Consider the following 23,694-nt stretch of genomic DNA (forward strand, 5'->3'; position numbering starts at 1 on the left):
AGCTCGGCGGCACAGCCGCCGCTCAAGCGGCTTGCCCGTTACAGAAGTGATGCTACAGTGTCAAGTAGGTGAAGACGATGTTGACGACATATATCAATGTACGCCACTACAAGAAGGGTTGTTCGCTCTCACAATGAAACAGCCTAGTGCGTACGTTTTCAGATTCACGCTCCAACTGACTCAAGATCTGGACGCGGCTCGGTTTGAGAATGCATGGGAAGCAGTCATGGCGGCGAACCCCATCCTCCGTACAAGGATCATATGTGCCACCAGCATGGGAGGTCGCTTTCTCCAGGTCGTTCTGCGTAATACGGGCTACAGACAACTGGTCGAAGAAGCTGGCCAGGTTACCGTTGAATTCGGCCGCCCTCTATTCAGTGTCAACGTGTCGAAACGGGATAATGGTGCGGCTGGATATCAGGCAGCGGTAACTCTGCACCATGCGCTCTACGATGGTCTGTCTCTGCGGTTGATATTGACACAGCTATCTGCGGCTTATTACCAGAGCGAAAAGACAGTCTCACAGTCTTACAAGTGCTTCATTCAGCGCTGCCTCTCTCTCCCCCCAGACGACGAGATGAGAAGCTTCTGGGCTGCCGAGCTGGCAGACGCCGCTGGGTCTATATTCACCAAGACACCTGTGGACTCGTATTTATTGCAATCCCCGGAATACACAGAGTGTCATGCTCCTTTTTCATCCAATGGAGCCACGACTGTGCAGTTATCGGCCGCACTCAAGCTTGCTTGGGGGGTCGTTGTATCGATGTTTACCGGGGAGAGTGATGCCGTCTTTGGCACCGTGGTTAGCGGTCGAATGGCGAATCTGAGAGGCATTCGCACAATCACTGGGCCGACGATTGCAACTATTCCGTTTCGCGTTCGACATGTCCCCACCATGGCCATTCAGGATGCGTTGGATGAAGTGCAATCAAGAAGCCTGAGAATGATTCCCTTTGAGCAGACGGGTTTACAACGAATCTGCCAGCTCGGCTATGCGGACACTTGCCGGTTTCAGAGTCTTTTGATAATACAATCCAGAGAGGAGGAGGAGCTTCCAGAGAGCCCTTTATACAAGATCCAAATGGGACAGCGCAGTAGAGCTTTTCAGACGTATCCCATCACTCTTGAGTGTACGCCCTCAGTAGGGTCAGTCCACATTCATGCGACGTTCGATTCCGACCTAATACCCGCCATTTTGGTGAACCGCCTTCTGAAGCAGTACTCCGCGGCGCTGGCACACATCACCGCCATGCCCTGGAAACCTGTGTCGTCGATCCCTTCACAGAGTATCGATGATGCCAGAGAAGTGTGGGCGTGGAACGCAACTATCCCTCAAATGGAGGATTCCTGTGTTCATGATCTCATAAGCAATGGCCTTGCTACGAGACGAGGTGTTCCCGCCATCTGTGCGTGGGATGGTGGATTCACGTTTGGCGAGCTAGATGATGCGTCTGCGAGGCTTGCAAGGCACTTGACCAGTCTCGGCGCAACAGTTGGGACAATGGTCCCGGTCTGCTTCGAGAAATCACGGTGGGCAGTGGTAGCAATGCTGGCGGTGCTCAAAGCCGGCTGTGCGTTTGTCCCTTTGGACGTGTCCCAGGCCGCCGGTCGAAGAGAGGCCATCCTGGCTCGAGTCGGCGCAGAGGTGGTGCTGTCGTCGGCCAAACATTCCGCAGCGCTTGCCACGGCCAAACGAGTCGTCTTTGTTGTGGATGATGCGAGCCTGAAGGCTCTTCCACCACTGACACCGTTGACCGCTCCTCCATCGACTGAAGAGGTGCACGGACTGGCTACCTCTACCACTGCCGCGTACGTCTTCTTCACGTCTGGAAGCACCGGTGAGCCCAAGGGGGTCGTCGTGGACCATGGCGCTCTGAGTACCAGCTGTCTTGCCCACGGCTCGAGGATGGGGTTCAGTGAACGGACGAGGATGCTCCAATTCACCTCGTACACATTTGACATCAGCTTGATGGAGATATTCACGACGCTCCTGTACGGCGGTTGCGTTTGTGTGCCGTCCGAAGCCGACAGGTTCCATGGGCTGGAGCTGAGCGCCGAGGCGATGAAGGTCAATACCGTGTCTTTGACGGCCTCGGTAGCAAGGCTTGTCGAGCCGCACCGCATGCCCTCCGTGGAAAGCATCATCTTTGTGGGCGAAAACGCAACGGATGACGACTTTAAAAAGTGGACACACCTTTCCCGGGTCTTTGACGCGTATGGTCCGACCGAGTGTACCATATTCTGCTCAATAAATGATATACAAACCAGCAGCGGTGCGGGCTCGGTGATTGGAAAGGCTGTCGGCTCAGTCTCCTGGGTCGTGTCTCCAGATGACCATGACAAGCTCGTGCCAATTGGGGCCGTCGGTGAGTTGCTCGTGGAGGGACCAGTTCTGGCCCGCGGCTACTTGAACGACGTGGAAAAGACATCGGCAGTTTTCATTGAGGATCCGTCGTGGCTAGTGCAGGGCATTGCTGGTCGCGCGGGTAGGCGGGGTCGACTATACAAGACGGGTGACTTGGTGCGATACAGTGAAGACGGGAGCTTGACGTACCTTGGACGCAAAGACGGACAGGTTAAGATTCGAGGCCACCGTGTAGAGTTGGGGGAAGTGGAATGCCATCTACGCGACTGCATCGCCGGAGTTGAACAGGCAGTCGTGGTGCCTATCACGCCAAACATGGAGGCTACCGGGTCTCAGTTGGCGGCTTTCTTGCGCTTTGGAAACGAGGTATCCCTATCAGAGAATCATGTTCGAGCCGTTGGCCTCTCGCTTCCCACAAGGGACCGTTTGGCGGATCGTTTACCAGCATACATGCTACCTAGCGCATATCTTGCTGTCGGGCGGTTACCGTTGAATACATCGGGCAAACTGGATCGCAGGCACCTCCAAGGCATCGCCACAGACTACGTTCAACATCATGGGGCGAGTACCGATGGAATGCACAAAACGCAGCAACAGAGTCACCTCGCTGGGGAAGAGGAAATCTGGTTGCGCGACGAGAACCCCTCCAAACGAGCTACGTTGTCGTCATCTCTACCCTCAACATTTCGCGACTGTTCTAGTGTGACGGAGAGGAGCATGAGAGATGCATGGGGGGTGGTTCTTGGGCTCCCAAGCGAGAGGATAAGCATCGATGACAACTTTTACGACATTGGCGGGGACTCAATTCGTATCATCAGACTCATGAAGGCAATCCAGGATGAATTTGGCGTTTGGCTGGCGCTGTCACTAGCCAACAGTCGCAGAACGACAATTGCCAAGATGGCGGAGTATATCGAGAGAAAGGCAGAGATGGACTCGCCACTTGACCTTGAGGGAGAGATTGGTGAGGCACTTTGTTCGACCTGGACGTCGGCGATTTGTGAGCCATGGTTCAAGCCAGTCAGGCCAACGATCGGCCGCCTGACTGTATTCCTCACGGGTGGGACTGGGTTTCTGGGCACGCAGATTTTGCGCACTCTTCTGACATCAACCGCCGTCGAGCGGGTGGTTGCCCTTGTTCGTGCGGCCTCGGTTGCTCAAGGGCTGGAACGGCTGCGCAGTACAGCAGTCACCGCAGAGTGGTGGAAGGCAGAATACGACGCACACATCGATGTCTGGACAGGTGACTTAACCCTGGACAGGCTTGGGCTCAATGACGCGCAATGGAGCCAGCTCTCGGGAACGGCCGCCGCAGGCGGCAACATCGACGCCATCATCCACAACGGTGCCGTCGTGAACTGGAGCATGCACTACGACAGACTGCGGCTGCCCAACACACTATCCACCGTTCAGCTGCTCAAGGCCGCGGCCCTGTCTCGCGCCTCGCCGCGCTTTGTCTTTGTATCCGGCGGCGCCATGGCCGACCTGGACGTGAGCCCGGGCAACAGTGCCGTATTGGAACAGCTCAGCAGCAGAAGAAGCAACGGCTACTCGCAGAGCAAGTTCGTCGCAGAAGCCATTGTCCGCCGCTTCGCCGCCCGGCTGCCACCCTCGCAGAACCGATTCTCCGTTGTCAAGCCCGGCATGATCATCGGGACCCCGGACGCGGGGGTCGCGAACCTCGACGACTTTATCTGGCGCGTCGTCGCCGCGGCCGCGCGCCTGCGTCTCTACCCCCTGGATGCAGACAGCTGGATTCCCATCACAGACGCGGGATTCGTCGCGGCACGGGTCGTGGCCCAGGTGCTTTCCGATGATGATGACAACAACGACAGCGGCGCCTTCGTCTCGTCGTACATCGGCATGGCGACCAAGTATGGCCTCCGCGCTGGGGACTTTTGGGGGCAGCTTAATTCGGAGCTGGAGCATGCGTGCGAGCCCGCGCCGTGGAATATCTGGGTTGAGCGCGCGCTGGCCCAGACGCAACAGGTCGGCGAGAGCCATCCACTGTGGCCACTGCAAGAGTTTCTGGAAAGCAGACGGGGAAAACACGAGGGTGGCGGAGGCGGCATCTCGACGTTGACGCCACTGGTCCCCCCAGACAGGAAAACTCTCTGCGAGGCGGTCAAGGCCAACGTTCGGTACCTACGCCGGGTTGGGTTTCTTGAGTGCCGACACGGTGATGAGTGTTTGAAGGCACAGCCCGCGGTGTTTCATCGCGGAGCCGCTGCCCCGGCGTTGAATTTCCGAACGGACGCCAACTCTAGCATGAGCTGATTGTGTGCAAATAGAATGTGGAAGCGCGGATGGGACGGATGGGCTACATTCGTTATCAGTTGCGTGCGCTGGGGCTGTGTCGTACTTGGCATCTACGACCGCGTCGGGAAAACCATGGAAATGAATCTAGGCTGCAGGTATTGTACCTCTCTTAATTAATCACCTTGGCCAATGTTGGACGCCTATCTCCTCAAACCTTACGCGATGGTAAGGCGTGTAGCAGCGGCCTCCCCACATCGCAGAACTAGAAGAAGAAATAAATTGCCCAAGATATAACATTGACTCAGAGAGTCAAAAATGCAGGCTGTTGATTTAGAAACGGTTGTGACAGTCTTCTTCGTTTAATGTACCGTAAAAATCTCCCACCAAGGCGCTGATTTAGCCATACATTAGAGGTTGAATGTCGCTTCCAAACCCGAGTAGAAGTTTTGAAGCTTTGAATTTATCTCCTTTATTGTTAATCAGATTAATCTGATTCCTAAGTAATTAGAACTCGAAATCTAGTTCTTGTTTCCACAGGTACTTATTAGCGTGGGGCAATCTCGACGGATGGAGTGTGGGAAAGGCTGGGCGGCAATACCCCGCCAAGCTCATGGTTATAATTTCCCTGGCCGTGTAGATCAACACGGAGCCACGCACCATCCATCTCCGATTCCTTAACATTCGCGGCGCAACCTCCGAGCTAGGTACTTTCTCTCTTACCGTCTCTACTCCGATTTGGGGCTTAGATGCTGCCTGGGGGGCATCAAATGCTGGCCGTCTGCAAACCATGCCCGTCAGGGAGCCCGCCGTGGACGCGAAATCGCAGCAGCGGCGCAAAGCTCCAACGCTGAGAGGACATGACTGGGAGCCCCTCAAAACGAGGATAGTCGAGCTCTATGTCAGGCAAAACATGTCCTTGCCAGACGTAAGAGCTCTCATGCAAAAGGAGCGAGGTTTCGAAGCTACGTGCGTGCATCCTGTACTGCGCCGCGCCGCCATAAGGAACGCAGCTAATTTTTTAACCCTAGGCTGCGACAATACCGAAGTCGAATTTCGCAATGGGGACTGGATAAAAATGTCAAGACAAGGGAGATGGACTTTATTGCCCGCAAATACTACGAAAGACAAGCCTATCTTGCATCACGCTCACCGTACGCTTTTCGGGTCCGCGGCAAAGCTGTACCCTTGGCCAAGATACGTCGCTGGGTCGAGAGGACAAGTACGAAACGAAACGACGTTACGGAAGCCAGGGCAAGTAAGCATTGTAAAATGAAAAATTGTCTGCCAAGGTTTTCACTACTAACGTTGCCTATAGGCACCCCGAGCGACGTTAGTTATTGGTCGGATTGCGAACAGCAGGCATCGGAGGCGGGTGGCATGTCCTCAACAGTGCATGAACCCGATCAGAAAAGTGCCCCAAGCCCCGCCTCGAGTTCCGATAAGGTCGATGAGGAAGTAACAGACGACTCCATCAGAGATCACCTGGCAAGTCTCGTGCGTTACAGGCAACCTTCCGCCAGGGACTCCCCGGTGTCTTCGCTGCAAGACCTTTACCGGCAGCAAGATCTATCCACCCTACTCGGGTCGCTAGAAATCGACGACGTTCTCGTCGGTACGTAACATGAGTCTTTGAAGCTATGGAGCGGGTTCGCGAACATGGGCTAATGTGAATGACAAAGGCCCGTACGTCGCGGACGCCGAGGCCAACAATTCGAACGGGATCCGAGCCGGCTTCGCTCCTGACCTGCACACATCCGTTGGCGGCCCTCTATTTGAATTCGAGTTGGCGCAGAAGGCTGAAGAGAAAATTACTGGGGGAAAGCTTACCTCACTTGTTCAACTTTTCTTCCAACACGCCTACCCCTTCGTACCGGTTCTAGACAAGCAAGACTTTCTGCAGCGCTGGGACTTGGACAGAGAATCGATCCCCTTACCAACGCGCAGCGCCATCTTCAGCCTCGTGGAGACTCTCAACGACGCTCCTGAGAACGCGTTAAAGTGGTTTCGTCTCGCAAGAGGTAAGTCTGCCATGATGCCTGATGCACGTGGCTGCTCCAGTACTGATGAGTTGAAGGTCAACTTTCTCCGTCTCGTAACCTGGCAGACCTCAGCACTCTACAGGCCCTTCTGATCCTGCTCAAGGCGAAAGAGTCGATGCCAAAAGAAAATTACTACTTTGACTCGTGGCTGGGTATTTCTAGGTGCATCGAAATAGCTCAGAGTCTTGGGCTGAGTCGCCATACCACTCACCAGCAGACTGGTTCCTGTGATTCCAGTGTCGCCGAGTGTCGACTTATGCGGCGGATCTGGCAGACGATCTACGTGGTTGAAGTTATGATCAGCTACCCAAATGGTAAGCAGCTGTGTATGTTTGGTCAAGCAACGCTAACGCCCGGTCAAGCATACTCTGCTCTAACAGTGCCTCTGGGGACTGTGGACTTTTATTTAGGTCTGGGCGAAGACGCCGATCCAGCGATGCCGGAAGAATCCCAATTTACGCAACTCGCCCGTCTTTTACGCAGCATTAAAGAACTATACTCTACGTACCTGGTGGGAAAGGTCGACGCTAGACTGGCCACAGAAACGGAATTTCTCCGTCACAAATCTACCCTGGAGATGTGGCTGAATAGCCTGCCTGCCCGACTGGCACTCGATCGCGGTAGTGAGGGTTCATGTCTAAACATCAGCTCTGCCTTCGTCGGACATCTTCACGCCTTTTACTGCCTCGGGCTGATCATGCTCAACCGGGTCCAACTGCCACTCTACAACCAACACACCGCAAATGCGCAGTGGCTAACACACATGCTACTCTGCCACGCCGCGGCCAAGGAGCAGTGCCGCCTTCATGAGGCTATCATCCAGCAATTTGGCTTGCGTGGGGTGCAATGCATGCAACGGGGGGCAAACTTTACAATTTACTGCATGCTCCTGTGCGTAGCCGTACATCTGGTAAGTACCCAAGGCATGCGCCTGCAGCTGGCAGCCACTGACCTGCATGCTAGGCTGCGCTCACGTCGCCAGATCCAAGGCTGCATTCGGATGCTGCAGACTACCTCGTCCGACAGATGCGACTTCTAGAAAGTTGTCAAAATCTCTGGCCATCACCCGAGCTCGCCGCCGAAGTCTGCAAGCTACGCGAATTACTCTCGGACAGGGAACCAAATGCCTCCTGCTCCAAAGATACTACTTGGACAGAGGATGCAGGCGCCGCTGCCTATGCCCAGAGCTTGTTAAGCGACTTGCTTCCTGGTGACATAGACGAAAGCGACGTGAATTCATGGATCGACTCTTTCCTCTAAGGAGCAAACATATCACCACAAGGTCTTCAATCACGACAGCGAACGAATGCGGATTTAACGATTTATTTGATTTCCCTACGAAGAGTATCCTCGAACTTTCGATTGAGGCGACTCTCTTCACACTGAAACTGATGAACAGTTTAGGGCCCGCAGAAGCTCAAAAGGGGGATTTATGTCGCTTAAGCTGCCGCATGGTTAGCCAATCTTCGCTCAAGATGCCCTGTATAATTGGAAGAGGTGAATGGCTTACCAAAGGACAGGCGGCCGTTGTCGTTGCCAATGCGCTCGGCCAGATTCACGTCGGCATCGAAGGACTGGTCGGATCCGCGGAGGCGGGCACGAAGGATAGGGACCTGAGCATCACCCTCAACAGAGAAGTAGATGTTCTCGGCGGAGCCAGAGAAGTCTGGTTGGGGCCATGTTAGGTGATGCTTGATCATCCGGCGTCTAAGAAGAAGAGAGAAAGGAGATGATGCTTACCCCTGCCACCCCATTCGAAGCGACCGTTGTTGTTGCCAAGGCAGCTGTTCAGGTCAAGCTCACTGTCGACCTCCTCGCCGTTGCCGTTGCGGACGGTGGCACGGAGAATGTGGCCGTCATCGACACGGATGTTGGAGCTGTTGGTGTTGAAAGACATTTTGAAGGATTATGTGTTTCTTGTTGGTGAAATCGGAGAAGGGGATTGCTCAACCGAGGAGGGATGAGTATATATATACATGGACGAGAGCTCTTACACCGACAACACACTACCCCTCACTTGGGAGTAAGCGAATCTATTATGGCGCAACCCCTCATTCTCAAGTATCGTGGGCCAGATGCGGACTCGCAGCTGGTCAAGGGCCATGGACGGGGCTGGTGGGCGTGGCGGTATGCATCACTGCCCAGTCGATTGCTTCCGCTGTACCCTGCACAGCGTGATGAAGAACCAGAATTCTCCACTCTCCCCCTATTTCCAGCCCGACTGTAGGTACGAGATTGATGAAGATGGAGTACCTTTGGGGCTAGTCATCAACATGAGGCAGAGAGCTGCAAGGCAGACACTCACATGTTGCCATATCTCGCCCCTCCTCGAGATGTACGGGGCCCGCTCATGGTTAAAAACTAACTTAGCCTTGTGGGACGATTTCAAGCTCGCAGACAAGCTTGACAAGGATTTAACGAAGTACGGAACAGGGGCTTGGAGGAGGGGTTACGGGAACTTGAATGCCTTGTCTGATTGCGAGGCGAGTGACACCGTATCGAAGCGACAATCAGTACGACTGGTTAGGGACTGCCACACACAGATGAGATGCCCACGGTCATTTACGGCTGCGAATTGTCTGCCCCCTGGTATTTCAGGCATCGAACATGTTAAATGATTTATGGGAGAGCTGGCGCGGCGGCGCACTATTGGTGGAGTGCGTCTCGGTCTGGGCCGTACTGGTCCTTGGACTAAACTAACTAGCAGGTAATCAACACAACCCTTGGATGCGGTGAAGAACCCAGACCCTGGCTTTCATGGTGGATGCTGATCGGGCTCGGTTTCACTTTCAGATGAGCAAGTTGTTGAGGGGTGATTGAAGCATCCTAATGAACTCTTTTAATAAATCTCTGGCGTGTTGCACAGAGTCTCGGGACTTGCTGTCATCTTGATTGGCAACAAGTTAATGCCAGATTAAAACATCAATGAAATGGGCTAATGCCTACCTTTGGGGGTCGGCGTATCCGTGGAGGGAGAGCCGACTCTTCGCTGAACAATTCTTGAAGACAGTCGTGAATTTGCAGGCTTCTTAACACAACTTCGATTTCGTCTGATGTTAATTGAGTCTGGATTCTTTGGGGATCTTTTTTCGGGTAGAAAAGCATTCGTTCTACGGCTAAGATAATTTGCTGCCTTGTCAACCAACCCAACCAGGTTTGGTTGGGCAAGGCAGACAGCCTTGTTCGGCGAACAAGACGGCGAGGGGCAACTCCGCAATCAGTTACTTGACATCATCAACCGCAACGGGCACGTAATTCGCGTGCATGCAGGATACCCGGGATCAAATGGACGAAACGAATCCTTTCCGGTCAGAGACTCTGGAATATCGAGGCTACGACCCGGACGAGCACGATGCCTTCTTTGCCGCACTGCAAAAGGAACCCCTAGCCCTCGTCAGCTCCTCCGCCTCTGTCTTGCGGCCGATGAACAAGAAGGCGATTGAAGAAAATTTGAAGGATCTGATCGAAAAGTCGCTCCTATTCGTTATTGTCTACAGAGTCGATCTAGACCCGAGTAAGGCTTGTCTCCCAACTTGACTTCGCAGAGCGCATGGCTGACGACGAGGGGGACAAGGCAAATCTGAGCCGATCGGTAGTGTATCGCTGAGCTCGTCGGACCCTGACATGGCGCACCACAGATGCGCAGGGTTGGCGATTGATGTCGTGCGTGAGCATCAGGGTAAGGGCTACGGCGCAGAGATGCTAGACTGGACACTGGCGTGGGCGTTCCGGAAGGCTGGGCTGCACCGCGTCGAGCTCGAGTATCTGGGCTGGAATGAGCGGGTGAGACCGTTGTATGAGCGAGCAGGATTCGTGGAAGAGGGGAGAAGGAGGAAGTGTTTCTTCAAAGATGGGAAGTGGTGGGATGAGGTTTTGATGGGCATTCTTGAAGACGAGTGGACAGCTCGGTCGCAGAGGGCCAGACAAGCTTGAAGCTGAGTTTGCGAGTGGGAAATGCTGACGCACTATATCTACTCTACATCTTCCCCGCGTGCACGATTACACAGCTGAATCGTGCGGGCTTACAAAAGGTCGCTTCAAGTTACAGCAGATAACGATATTTGTCTTGAGCTCCCCCGTCGTCCTCTGCATCGTGTTGCCGTCGTTGCAACCGCCCATTTTCCCAAGCCAGCACCACCGTCACCAGAACCAGAGTCACGATGCCCAGGGTCGCGATTCCCACGCCCGTCGCGAATCCCGTCGGGTACCTGGGCCTCTCCCGCGTGATGAAGACGTTGCTGGCCACGAAGTTGGCGCAGTTTCCCACGCCCAGCTGCACCGCGCCCGCCACCGCCTGCCGCGCGCGCCCGCGCACGTTGCCGCTCAGCCACCCCAGCAGCAGCGGGAACTGCATCACCGAGCCCAGCGCCACCAGGTACAGCGCGAAGTAGCGCACCGCCGCCGGCCGCACCTGGGCGTACTGCAGACACCAGCCGACCAGCGCGAGCGCGGCGCCCAAGAGGACGAGCGGCCAGCGCGCGGGGAGCCGCCCGGAGGCGTACGAGGCGGCGAGCGTGCCGGCGATGCTGAACATCCACACGGGGATGCTCATGACCTGCGCGCGCGAGGCGGTCCACCCGAGCTCGTGGAGGATGGTGGGCGTGAAGGCGGAGACGGAGGCGGCGCCCATGTCGGCGCAGAAGAAGAGCAGCGTGAAGGCCCAGACCTTCCAGTCCAGGAGGGCCCGGCCGGCGCTGCTGAGTTTGGTGTCTTCGGAGTTGCTGCGGTCAAGGCGGAGGCGTGAGAGGAGGAGAGCGCGCTCGGGGGCGGCGAGGAAGGTGGCGTCGGAAGGGAAGCCGGGGATGACAAGCCACGCGACGAGGGCGAAGGAGATGGTCAGGAGGCCCTCGAGGATGAAGACCCAGCGCCAGGCCGCGTAGTTTTGCAGCCCATTCATGTGCTCGATGGCGTATGCGAGGAGCTATCCGCCAGGTTAGTTTGAGGTTTGTGGGTGGGCTTCTTGGTCGAGACGTACACCGCTAAAGGCGCTGCCAAGCAGCGCAAAGGAGAAGAAGTAGGAGAAGCGAAGATAGTACTCGTGTCTCTTGTAATACTGGCCGATTAATAGAGCCGCACCTGCTAGTGTTGGTTAATTCTGCTGCGGATCTATCCAGGTCAAAATCGTAACCCTACCTGGGGGCAACGCGGCTTCCATGATGCCCATGATGAATCGACATGCAAGGAGCCCGCCGTAGCTCCCGACCAGTCCCTGACACATGGACACCACGCCTAGGATGAACATGGCACCGGCGAGATACTGGTTCGGCTTGATCTTGTTCAGGCTCATGAACAGGTTGCTGGGGACCTCCACCAGGATGAAGGGCACGTAGAAGATCCACAGGCAGTTGTTGAAGCCGGTCGACGGCATCGCCAGGTCCTTCTCGAGGCCGAAGAGCCGAGCGTTGGCGATGTTGGAGCGGTCCAGGAAGGAGACGAGGTACAGCGTCCCGAGGATCGGGATCAGCCGGAGGTCGCATTTGAGGAGCAGCCGTCTCTCAGCCCCGGGGTCGGGGATGCCATCGTCGTCTTCCGCCACGGGAGCCGCAGAACTGCATATAATGCGATCGGTCTTTTCGACGTCTTCTGCCGTTTTGGAACCAGAATCCGGAACTGTCATGGTTGGAGGTTTGTCGGCTCTTTCAGATGCTAGGATTGCCATACCGGACAGGAGATGGGGAGAGGATGCGCGGTCGCAGATCTCTGGCCCAGAATGCGCGGTGGGCTGGCTTTAATAAAGCGAATTGCCATTGCAACCTTGTCGCTGCCCCGTGGTTACTTGACGAATACTGCCGCGAAAACAAGTGCCAACTACGTGCTATGCATGGGTCGGAGCTTTGCCTCTTTATGACCTACGCTCGTTCATCAATCAGATCAGGCTGTATGTGGATGAGATACCCCTACCACCCGGCTCTTTAAATACTATCAGCTTCCCATAACTAAATTTGGACGTTTTCAGTTGGCTTAGTAATGTATATTGTTGCTTCCGTTGCACTGCATGATTGATCCCCGCGTTCCCTTCTCCTCTCAAGCGGAAGTATGTACAACATGTGAACTCACCCATCTCTACCAAAGCAGCATCCACCACACTCAAACCTGCAACATGGCCAGCGGAAGAATCATTGAAACGCGGCTCTTTATCAATGGTGAAGTTGGTATCAATCCTTACTAACAGGACAAGTCCAGTTGCTAACGCAGTCCAGTTCCGCGCCTCCTCCGACGGCGCTACGTTTGACCTGCCCTCCGCTGCGTCCGGTGAACTCCTCGCTCAAGGTTCGTCCTCTTTCCTGGAGCAAACACACCTCCATCTCAAATCTCGTCAGCCCGAGCGCCTTCCTGATCCGCCCAGCACAACAGTATATGAGGCCACAGCCCAAGACGTCGACGATGCCGTCACCGCTGCCAAGGCGGCCTACCCCGCATGGGCGGCGCTGTCGCCGCACGACAGGGGACGGCATCTCGCGAAGCTGGCCGACCTCATCCAGGAGTCGCACGCCGAGCTGGCCCGGCTCGAGGCCGAGTCCATGGGCCGTCCCGTGTCCAGCTACTTCGACGCCGTCGTGGGCTCCAAGTACTTTCGCTACTTCTCCGAGGCGGCGTATCCGCAGGGCAGCTCCAGCCTCAACACCCCGGGCTTCGTCAACGTGACGCTGAAGCAGCCGGTCGGCGTGGTCGCCGTCATTATCCCCTGGAACGTGCCCCTGGTTCTCCTCGCCAAGAAACTGGCCCCGGCCCTCGCCGCCGGCAACGCCGTCGTTCTCAAGAGCAGCGAAAAGGCACCGTTGACGGTACGCTGGCAGCTACCCTCCTTTTTCGTGCTTCTCTGGGACTGACGATGAATCACACAGAGCCTGTACGTCGCAGACCTCATCAGCAAGGCTGGATTCCCCCCCGGGGTGGTCAACGTGCTCTCCGGCCACGGCCCGAATGTCGGTGCCCCACTGGCATCGCACATGGACGTCCGGGCCATCTCCTTTACCGGCTCCAACAGGACGGGCCGGCTGATCGCCAAGATGGCCGCCGAGTCCAACCTGAAGAACGTCATCCTCGAGCTGGGCGGCAAGTCGCCCGCCATCATCTTCGGCGACGCCGACATCGACGCGGCCGTCCGCGATACTCGCTTCAGCATTCACCTCCTCAGTGGGCAGACGTGCATCGCCAACTCGCGCATCTACGTGCATCGCGGCGTCGCCCAGGCCTTCCTGGACAAGTTCAGGGTCGCCTTCGCGGCCTCCCGCATGGGCGACCCGACCCTCCCCGAGACCACCCACGGGCCGCAGGCCGACGCGATCCAGCACGCCACGGTGCTGCGCTACATCGAGATGGGCAAGGAGGCGGGCGGCACGTTGGTCACGGCGGACGCCGACGCCGCCGACGCTCCGGGGTTCTTCGTCAACCCGACAATCTTCGTGGACGTGCCGGAGGACGCGCGGATGATGAAGGAGGAGATTTTCGGGCCGGTGGTGGCGATCAACACGTTCGACACGGAGGAGGAGGCGGTGGTCAAGGCGAATGACAGCGAGTACGGCCTGTACGCGGCTGTGTACACCAAGGACCTGGACCGCGCGATGAGGGTGGCGGCAAGGCTGGAGGCTGGCACGGTGGGCGTCAACTGCACGAGCCCGACGAAGGGGGACGACGTGCCGTTTGGAGGCTACAAAGGCAGCGGCTTGCAGCGGGAGAGCTACATCCACAGCATGGAGACGTTCATGGAGACCAAGTCGGTCCTGATCAAGGTGGCAGGCCTATGAATTCCATCTAATCGTACTTGCCAAGCCGGTTTACTGCAGGGTTCATGTTGTAGAGTTGCTGGAATACACTGTTGCCCTGTAGAGCTTGGATCGCAGGCAGCTCCGGGTCATGGTACAACTTTAGAGCATTGCATCTCCAAAACCGGGAGGGGCCGCAAGACTACTACTGAGCTTATTAATCTGATTGACGATATTTTCCAGTCTATCAGGATCCTTCAAGCGCCAGTTTTAATGCTACTATCATCTGCCGAGATTCCGCGCTGATCGGCACACCCGACCTGCTGTCCGTATCTCCAGCCTTAACCACACGCGTTCTTCATTCCGCCACTGTCACTTGACGCCATGCACGGTACGATATTTGCACTGCTCCTGGCCTCGTCCTTGGCACAGGCAGCCTCAGTTCCCAAGGTGTTTCCGCACGATTTGTGACATTACTATCGATTTTGTGCTGACTTGTTCCGTCAGCGCCTGGGGAACCTTTCCATGTTGGCAACGCCACTGTTGGCGGGGTATGTTCATCTTCTTGTCGGGCCACCTAGGAACCTCGCGCTTATTCAACGTGTCTTGTTTTATAGTTCGACATGCGGCGTAAGAGCCAAGTTAGCTGTGGCAACTATAACGCTGCGATTCAGCTGTACCGTGACGTTGGTGACGAGTTCTGCTCAAACGGGAGCAGGCCCGCCATTCACAACGGCTACTACAAGGTCTATGGCTCCAAGGCGTTGGAGTTTGTCAAGAAGCGGCTGCAAGAGTGAGCAGGTCAGGCATAAATATTGGGTCACGCGAAATCAAGCCCAAATAGTTGTTGCCTTGACTCGGGCTGGCCTGGATTCGGTCGGCGCAGAGGAATAACAAGTCGGGTAGAGAAAGACGGCGTGTTAGTGGTCGCAGCGAGGCGATGCACCCGGCCAGCGGCTCCTAAGCCATCTTGACACCAAACCTATTTTATTATTATAAGCGCCGGCTTTGTGATTGACGAGTGACCGTGCGCGGATGTGCTTCGCTTAGTCGGGGAGCGCGTACGAGGAATGGCAAAGGACTTTGCTGCGGCGCACGCGATTGTCGAATGCCTCTTCTTCGCGTCGTACTCTCAATGGCCCTTTTCCGACATAGATTCATCTCATGTGCGCAGGCGATGCTGACGATTGCGGCACAGTCGTCGGAGTGCCCTCGTTTGTTCTTGGTGATGATGAAGCGTGTCCTAATCAAGCGTCGTAAACTGCGCCAAGTCCCCTAAAATAGTCACAGGCTGGCCCCGCCTCTCGCCTCTCGTGTACCTCTAATAATAGACAGGCTATAGAGAACGGGCAGAGATAGCCTCGTACAAGGTTGTTATTTTCTAGAAAATGGAAAAAGTTAAATCTTAAAAGAAGTAGATATCAAAAGTGTACAGCCAACCAAAGAAATCTTTGCTACCAAGGACCGCACTCTCTGCCTCGTGGGCACTACCCTCCCCAACACTCAGCCGTGGGGCTTCACTTTTCTGTGGCAACTTGCCCACTGCATCTCTCTCTGTCTTGTCTCAAAGACACGCAATCACTCGACGCGCCTCTTTGTGCCACATTAAATTGCATAAACCCTGCCTCCATCCTCCATCCCGCGCCTCTCTCGACTTTGCCACCAATACGCCGAACTGCGCCTCGCCGAACCCATTTTCCTCCCTTCAAACACCCGCTCGTCCTCTCCGCCATCTTGTCGACTCCATTCTCGATTCCATTCTCGATCCCACTCGCCTCCGTCCTCGTATTCAACCGCCGCTCCCCATTGCTCATACCTCGCCCTTCCCGCCCCCCTCTCGACGGCACAACGAACCTCAAAACTCCTCTCGAGCTCTTGATGCTCTCACAACCTCCAGGCCGTCTCGTCTCTGATGGGGGATGCTGAGCCTCTACCCCACAGTCACAGTGCCTTTCCGAATCGCTCGCCATGGAGCCCCCCGCCGACAAGACAGATGGCTCATCCATCGTGCGTGCTTTGACGATGCCAGACCCCTCTACAGCTAGCTAATCTACCCGTCGCAGAAGCCGGTTTCCTCTCTGCTCGCGCGTTTCGAGAGCATGAATAATGCGCCAGCTCAACCCAACTCTGCCATCCCTCGATCCCCCGCTCCAAAGCCTCAACATTTGTCAAGTTTCAAGTCGACGACCGATGCACCACTTCCACCAGTCACCCCGACAAAACCCCCCATAGTCAAGGCAAAGCCTCCCCTCAAGCCGAAGCCTTTGCAGAGCACCACCACCTTGCCTCCCCAACAAGTTCGCCCAGCCCTCGACGAGTCCGTCGTTATACCTCCTCCTGTCACTGTCCAACCACCTCAGTCTCCTCCCCAGCAGACCCAACGTCAACCACTGCGCGGCGACCAATCGCCGTTTCTAGATCCATCCACTGCCGTCTCGAATCCCCTCGCATCCTCGAGACCCCCCAGCGCTGCTTCAAGTCGGCCACTTACACCTACACACGGCCTCCCGCCTCCGAGATCCCCGCGACTTGTCGGCTCTAAGCCACCTTCACCACCTCCTCCGAGACGCTCCTTAGAACCTCGCCGCGATAAAGAAGCCCGCACCTTGACTCCCGCGACTACTGGTCGCTCAGAAAAGCGAGCGAGCGCACTCCCTTCCTTGACAGCATTTCCGCCGCGGCAAGAGTCCTTGCCCAGGCGCATCGCAACAACAGACCCTTCGCCTTTTAGCAGCCCACCCTCTTCAAGTTCCGAGTCCGAAGACGAACCCCCTCCTCAGCTACCTTCACGACCCCGTCCTACCACCAACCATGCCGTAGCCAGGCAAAATCATAACGCACCCAGCTTTCAGCCTCCGCCTTTACACCACAGCGTGGTTGACAGGAGACGAGACGATGCTATTGGCAATGGCGTGGGAAGCGCCTATACAAATGCGAATAATCTCCCGGATCACGACCAAGTCCCACCACCGTTGCCTGTCCGCCGCCCTACCCAAGAGACTCTCTCGAAGGCCCTTGACACCGCACGCGACATGGCTCCGCCCCCTCGTCCAGTACGGCCACTAGCGCAACAGTCGCTGCCCAGACGAGATACTCTGCCGGCCCCCAATTCTCAATCCCTGTCGACGCAGCAATTTCTTCCACCTCCAGCTCGAAATAGATCCAGAACGATTGAGAGCAAAACCTCAGACAAGGCCGACAATCCCACGTCAACCTCGCCTGAGCCCAAAGGGCCTACGGAAGATTCTGGCTTGCCAGATGTCTCTTGCGTTAATCGCAGAGCACCATATGGTAAAAAGGGTTGTTCTGATATTGAAGCACGATACGAGCCAAAACGGTTCGATGTATGCGGTGACGTTGTGTGCACCAGCGGCAGCTTCACACGTGGCTGGAACACGGTGGACGGTGAACAATTGATGAGTCTCGCGCATACAGAAGGCGTCAAAGCCACCGCCGTCCTCTTCAAGCCCGGCGCCGATCCCGACACCGAAGCCACTAGGATTTGGATCGGCATGAACTCCGGGGACATGATGGAAGTTGATGTTGCGTCCAGTCGTATCGTCTGCAATAGGCCTGGTGCTCATGGACGATACGAAATTATCGCAGCCTACCGATACCTAAACGAAATCTGGTCATTGGACGACTCCGGTTGCCTACACATCTGGGGCCCAGATGACGATGGAATTCCCAATCTAAACAAGAACCCGACTCAAAGCTATAAAGTACCAAGGGGTCAAACGTTCTCGCTAGTGGCAGATGGGCAACTGTGGCATGCCATGGGCAAAGTAATTCGAGTCTTTGAGCCCTCGCTCGACGGGTCTACCACGTTCCAAGTCTTAACCAAGCCTCTGGTTACAGAGGGCACAGCTGATATCACGTCGGGCACAACGATGGATGCTCACCCGAGAAGCGTCTTCTTCGGCCACGTCGACGGCAAAGTTAGCATTTACTCGACAAGCGACTACTCGTGCCAAAGGGTTCTCCATGTTAGTGGTTGGAAAATCAACACAATGGCAGCAGTAGGTGCCGATTTATGGGTAGGCTTTTCGACCGGCAAGGTCAGCATTTACGATACGACCAAGAATCCGTGGATAATGAAGAAGGAATGGCAAGCACACGATTCCACCATCTATCAGCTCAAAACAGACGTCACCGCGCCATATCGCATAGAGCGTTCGCAAGTCGTATCTATTGGCAATGACGGCAAGGTCAAGTTCTGGGATGGCTTATTGCAGGACGATCAGCTCGAGGCAAGCCTCAAATCTAGTGAGGTTCAGTACTGCCAGTTTGATGAACTGTCGCTCATGGTCATGACTTGGAATGCGGGAGCTGCGACACCCCATAACTTGCGATACTCGGACGGTGACGGGGGCTTTTTCCGGGAATTTGTGCAAACGAGTGGCTCCCCCGACATCTTGGTATTCGGCTTCCAAGAGCTGGTGGATCTCGAAGACAAGACTGCGACTGCTAAACGCTTCCTCAAATCAAAGAAGAAGGACAGCTCAGACAATGAGAACATGAGCCACCGATATCGTGATTGGCGAGACTTTTTGCTCAAGACTCTGGATGACTACACGCCCCAAGGCCATTTATACCAGCTGCTTTTTAATGCCCCTCTTGTCGGTCTCTTTACCTGTATTTTTGTCAAGTCTTCGCTGCAGGGGCGCATCCGCAACTTGCAGGGTGCTGAGGTCAAGCGTGGCATGGGGGGCTTGCACGGCAACAAGGGTGCCATTGCTGTCCGATTCCAGATTGATGACACCTCGCTATGCTTTGTGAACTGTCACTTGGCTGCAGGCCAAACACAGACCAGCTCACGCCATGGCGACATTGCCGCCATCTTGGAGACCAGCCTGTTTCCCATGGAGCGTGACATGTCCGCCCGGCAAGACTACTACCGCGGAGGTGGTGATGGCGCCATGATCATGGACCACGAGATTTGCGTCATCAATGGCGACTTGAACTACAGAATCGACACCATGTCTCGCGATACGGTCGTGAACGCGGTGAAGCAGGGTAATCTGGCCAAGATTCGTGACCGCGACCAGCTCCTGGTCTCGCGGCGCAGGAACCCCGCCTTTCGATTGCGCGCCTTTGAGGAGCTGCCACTCAACTTTGCGCCCACATACAAGTACGACGTCGGCACGGATCGCTACGATACCAGCGAGAAGCGGCGCAGCCCGGCGTGGTGCGATCGGCTGCTATATAGAGGCACCGACGGCAAGATTGAGCAGCTCGACTACGGGAGGCACGAGGTTCGAGTCAGCGACCATCGGCCGGTGAGCGGGAGCTTTCGGTTGCGCGTGAAGCGCGTGGATGAGCGGAAGCGCGCGCAGGCCGTCATGGAAGCGTACAACGGATGGGAAGACGTGCGCCAGAAGCACCTTGATGATGCCAAGTAAGTTACCCAAAGCCCTCCCGGGGTAGAACGAAATAACTAGATGGAAGAACCGGCTAACCACGAGCCCCGATCTCCAGGATCAATTACTTGGTGGTGACTTGTGGATTTGACGAGCCTACGAGTAAGCTGTACATACAAAATAGAGCCTCTAGAAACAGGAGATAGACGGCCAGGTGCCACGGATGGGCTTTGGGTTGAACAACGGAAGGCGTTGCGAAATGGATGGGTCTGAGGAGGATTGTTCCCTTTTCGAGCAGGATAAACAACATTTACAGGATTTTTCAACAGCGAATTCAAAACCCAGATGGAGAAAAAAAAAGTTTCCGCAATCTGCGCAGCAACCCCTTGTACGTGAACTTCCCAAGTGGTAGCGAGGACGAGAATTGTACACACGATGGTATGAAGAACAGGATGGAAGGGAATGGAAGAATCTATTCTTTGGTCAACAGAGAAGAAAAAAGAAAAAAGAAGGAAAAGTAGAGAAGTAATAAACAAGTAAAAATGTTCCTGCAAACGTGCTCTTTCGTCATCATCTACATTACGCAAAAAAAAAAGTTTCCCGACCCCTACAAGATCACAAAGATCTTTCTTTCCTTTCTCAAGTTCCCCTTTTATCCCCCTTCTCCCTCCTGTCTCTCTCCTCTCTCCCTCTTCTGCCCTTCCATACAAACACCAGCGGCAGGTAAGTTGTTGGTGCTAGGGGACCCTGTAGCAGGTTACGGGATCGAAACCAAGAGGGAGCAAGAGAAGCCATTTCCCTGCCGTATCTGCCTTCTCCTGTCCACGCGCAGCTGCATAGAGATGACCGCAGAAAGGCATTTTCGTCATCCCCTACACATTCCCCCGTTCCATGTGCGCTGCCATGTTTCTACTCTCCTCCAAAAGACTGTAGCGAATTTTTGTATCCTTTGTGCGCCAGTTGCAAGTTCCTCCGCCTTTCCCGCAAACAAAAAGACAAGAACCGACAACGTGAAAACCACTCTGCGCTTCCTCTTGCTCAACTTCTTGGCAAAAGGAAGGCATGTCAAAACTCTTCTTTCGAGCAAAATGGGCCAATCAAGACGGGTTGCTCCGATATGCAGATACTCAAAAGGCAAAAAGAAAATCAATGCAGGTACTCCTGTCGTGAATAGTGGTGAAATGCGCACCATACGATAGTTCCGGCTACGGTAGAGCCCCATGATGCAGAGCCTCAAAATCGTATCAAAGTGTTTGGTCGATGGTATATTATAAAGCTATAGCATGATGCGCAGCTTCCTGCTCCTATGCTCTCACCGACTGCGCGTTGAGCTGGTCGACCCTTGGCGTTCGTGAACGCTGGGCCGGCGGCCAGACTGGTCTTGTAGGCGGAGCGAGTCCAGACGCTTCTGGCTGTCATCGGTGCTCGGATCTGTCTCGTCGACGCGGGGCATGGCGGTGACTTGTATTCTTTGCGGGAGTTCGCCCATGTCCGAGGACATAGAGTTGCGGCGCGTCTCGGCTTGCTCGTCAAGGGCCGCCCATTTCCGCTCTCGCAATGCTTCACGCTCGGCGGCGCTGTTTTGGTGCTCAGTGTACTCGTGGGAGCAGTCGTCAAACAGCTGGGGGTTAATCTCCATGAAGAGCTTCATCGCATTATACACCATGCCGTGAATAGTTCTAAACATGTTAGCTAGAACAGCATCAAAAACGCAGCAGCCGACGAACCTGTTCCAGTGGCCCTTTGAGTTCTCGTAGAGCGGCGCAAACATGATTGGCAGAATAATTTCGACATTGTCGCTAACCAGGTTACAGAAGTACTCATTGTTCCAAAAGTAGAGCGCACGCTCAGCGACTTGGAAGTGCGGGCTAGCGACAGATTTGGCCAGCTGGTGGAAGAGCGGCTCTTGCACCTTGGCAAACTCGGCAGGATCCATGACCTCGAAGATGTCCTCGACTTCGTTTAGGAACATGACTTCCTTTGTGCTGTTTACTTTCGGCCAGTAGCGGAGAAGTCCAAGGACAACCTAAAGAGTCAGCGATGGGACATCAGCATGCAGGTGAGTACTTACATCTTCTGTTAGGGATGCATCCTTTTCTAGGAACTGCACGATGCAGTACGCGAGCTGAGGATGGTACATGCTCAAGCTCCTAGGCTTGTGAAGGGGGAGGAGTACACGAGTCAGGAAGATCTTGTGTTCCTCTTTGAGAGGGAGCGCAAAGCCATTGATGATGGAGCCAAGGATCTCCAAGAGCTCAGCTATGCCGTTGAACCTTTCCGTTTCGTAGGTGAATTGGAAGAAGACATTGTTGATAGATCTACGGATAAACGAGCGCAGATTCAGAAATTTGCCATAAATTCGATGGAGAGTAGTCTTGAGGAAATCGCGTTCGCGGGGGTCTTCCGAGTCGAAGAGGTCGAGCAATTGCAGAACAAAGCTGTGGTCGATGTAGGCCTTCGCGATGTTTGTGTTGAAATCCTGGCTCTCGATGAAACGTAAAAAGAACTCGTAGACAACCTGAATATGTGGCCAGGCAACCTCGAGCACAGGTTCATCCTCTTCCGGATCGAAGGGCTCGCCCTGGGGGTTCATTGGGGGTGGGATAGGGCGAAAAAGGTTCTTGCTAAACATGTCGACCACCTTGGGATACATTGGCTCGGTGATGACCTGTCGATTGTTGGCGACGTAATCAAGAAGCTCGTGCAAAGCCAGTCGCTTAATTTCCTTCGCCTTCATATCGCCACTGGCATCGTTAAAGTCGAAAATGACGTTGCACTGTTCAATCTTTTGCATGAAGAGCTCCTGGCGCCTGTTGGGGGGGACCTCGTGGAACCCAGGCAGCTTTTCAAGGTCTCGGTTTGTAGAAATATCGAAGCGCGAGGAGTGTTGTCGCTTGGGGGTTCGAAGTCCCTCGGGAATCGCATCGCGATTATCTATTCCGCGGTGAATCATGAGCGACTTTTGGCCGGGCTTGGGAGGGGCGAGGTCGTGCGGCATCGTCTCGGCGGCACCTGGGGGAGGGACGTGCTATTTGATAAACATTAGTATTTGGAAATCGGTAGCTTGGTTCTGGCTAGAGTTGACTTACGCCTGGGGTTGGGCTGATCACGACTGTGGGCGGCAGTCTAGTGTTGCCATTGGGGCTAGAGTTGGCACCCATGGCTCCGAATCTGTCGCCGCCAGCGCCCTGACCAAGGCCGTCTGTAGAATTTGGCGGCAGGGGCTTGTTACGAATGTCATTGACAGCTGTAGTCGAGGAGGTAGGAGTCAGAGTTGGCGACTGCGTAGATGGATCTCGCGATGATGGCGACGCGGTGCCATCCTTGGGGTCTTTATTCTTCTTGGACGACTTCGTGGAGTCTTTGCCTCGAGAGAGCTGCGAAAATTAGGACCTTGCTTGCCAACGAATCGGGGCAGCAGAGGGGTGTGGACATACGACTTTCTGGCTGAAGCGCTTCATCCTGTCTTGGAGTTGTTCGCCCATGTACTATTCTTCGGGTGGCACGGTCGTGAGTCTGGCGGGGTAGGACGGCGACGCGGAGGTTGCTGCGAAGACAGCTCTGCTCTGCCAGCCAGAAGGAAGCGCGTCACGGTCGCCGGGAGACAAGTGCGCCGGCGAAGTCAAAGACGATCGCTTGCAGTTGGCAGTAGCGGTTAGCGGCGGCGGCGGAGATGAGCTCGAGGGCGGCTCGACGCGATGGGTGCAGTCAGGGGGGCTCGAACGCGCGGAGAGAAAATGGCCGAGGCGAGGGGACAGGTTGGGTGGGAGTGGGCGGATAGCGTTGGGGCCAGAGAGAAGGCTCATGCGTGAAGAATTGCAGGCTATGCGAGGATCTGGGGATGGGCCAAGGAGACTGGAGATGAAAAGCCGCGCCGGCTGTGAAGAGGAGAGGACTGAGAATCAAGGTGGTGTTGATGCAGCGCACAATCGAGGCGAGGTGCGGTTGCTGCCGCCGTCTGTTCG

At 55.3% G+C, this 23,694-nt stretch overlaps 8 protein-coding genes across 8 annotated transcripts; 5 read left to right on the top strand and 3 right to left on the bottom strand.

The window, feature by feature from the left end:
* Positions 1-5,411: 5,411 nt before the first annotated feature.
* ISF_07438 (Transcription factor) lies at positions 5,412-7,923 on the top strand (the record flags this gene model as incomplete). The annotated part of the gene is made up of 7 exons (XM_018851041.1): positions 5,412-5,590; positions 5,653-5,879; positions 5,940-6,236; positions 6,304-6,642; positions 6,699-6,977; positions 7,044-7,573; positions 7,627-7,923. 7 exons carry the CDS (start codon positions 5,412-5,414, stop codon positions 7,921-7,923), a joined length of 2,148 nt encoding a protein of 715 aa, XP_018701637.1.
* Positions 7,924-8,102: 179 nt separating this feature from the next.
* Positions 8,103-8,560, bottom strand: ISF_07439 (Cyanovirin-N; the record flags this gene model as incomplete). The annotated part of the gene is made up of 2 exons (XM_018851042.1): positions 8,103-8,329; positions 8,404-8,560. The coding sequence occupies 2 exons, from the start codon at positions 8,558-8,560 to the stop codon at positions 8,103-8,105; spliced, it is 384 nt and encodes a 127-aa protein (XP_018701638.1).
* Positions 8,561-9,948: 1,388 nt separating this feature from the next.
* ISF_07440 (Acyl-CoA N-acyltransferase) lies at positions 9,949-10,596 on the top strand (the record flags this gene model as incomplete). Its single annotated transcript, XM_018851043.1, has 2 exons — positions 9,949-10,177; positions 10,310-10,596. The coding sequence occupies 2 exons, from the start codon at positions 9,949-9,951 to the stop codon at positions 10,594-10,596; spliced, it is 516 nt and encodes a 171-aa protein (XP_018701639.1).
* A 109-nt stretch (positions 10,597-10,705) lies between these two features.
* On the bottom strand, positions 10,706-12,280 carry ISF_07441 (Major facilitator superfamily domain, general substrate transporter; the record flags this gene model as incomplete). Its single annotated transcript, XM_018851044.1, has 3 exons — positions 10,706-11,584; positions 11,639-11,739; positions 11,797-12,280. 3 exons carry the CDS (start codon positions 12,278-12,280, stop codon positions 10,706-10,708), a joined length of 1,464 nt encoding a protein of 487 aa, XP_018701640.1.
* Positions 12,281-12,763: 483 nt separating this feature from the next.
* On the top strand, positions 12,764-14,411 carry ISF_07442 (Aldehyde dehydrogenase domain protein; the record flags this gene model as incomplete). Its single annotated transcript, XM_018851045.1, has 3 exons — positions 12,764-12,811; positions 12,864-13,448; positions 13,509-14,411. The coding sequence occupies 3 exons, from the start codon at positions 12,764-12,766 to the stop codon at positions 14,409-14,411; spliced, it is 1,536 nt and encodes a 511-aa protein (XP_018701641.1).
* Positions 14,412-14,992: 581 nt separating this feature from the next.
* On the top strand, positions 14,993-15,166 carry ISF_07443 (Cutinase; the record flags this gene model as incomplete). Its single annotated transcript, XM_018851046.1, has 1 exon — positions 14,993-15,166. One exon carries the CDS (start codon positions 14,993-14,995, stop codon positions 15,164-15,166), a length of 174 nt encoding a protein of 57 aa, XP_018701642.1.
* A 2,979-nt stretch (positions 15,167-18,145) lies between these two features.
* On the top strand, positions 18,146-19,771 carry ISF_07444 (inositol polyphosphate phosphatase; the record flags this gene model as incomplete). The annotated part of the gene is made up of 1 exon (XM_018851047.1): positions 18,146-19,771. One exon carries the CDS (start codon positions 18,146-18,148, stop codon positions 19,769-19,771), a length of 1,626 nt encoding a protein of 541 aa, XP_018701643.1.
* Positions 19,772-21,041: 1,270 nt separating this feature from the next.
* On the bottom strand, positions 21,042-23,190 carry ISF_07445 (serine/threonine protein phosphatase 2A; the record flags this gene model as incomplete). The annotated part of the gene is made up of 5 exons (XM_018851048.1): positions 21,042-21,408; positions 21,457-21,755; positions 21,801-22,757; positions 22,819-23,106; positions 23,167-23,190. The coding sequence occupies 5 exons, from the start codon at positions 23,188-23,190 to the stop codon at positions 21,042-21,044; spliced, it is 1,935 nt and encodes a 644-aa protein (XP_018701644.1).
* Positions 23,191-23,694: the final 504 nt, after the last annotated feature.

This window comes from Cordyceps fumosorosea, assembly GCF_001636725.1.
Source record: "Cordyceps fumosorosea ARSEF 2679 chromosome Unknown scaffold_22, whole genome shotgun sequence".
NCBI lineage: Eukaryota > Fungi > Ascomycota > Sordariomycetes > Hypocreales > Cordycipitaceae > Cordyceps > Cordyceps fumosorosea.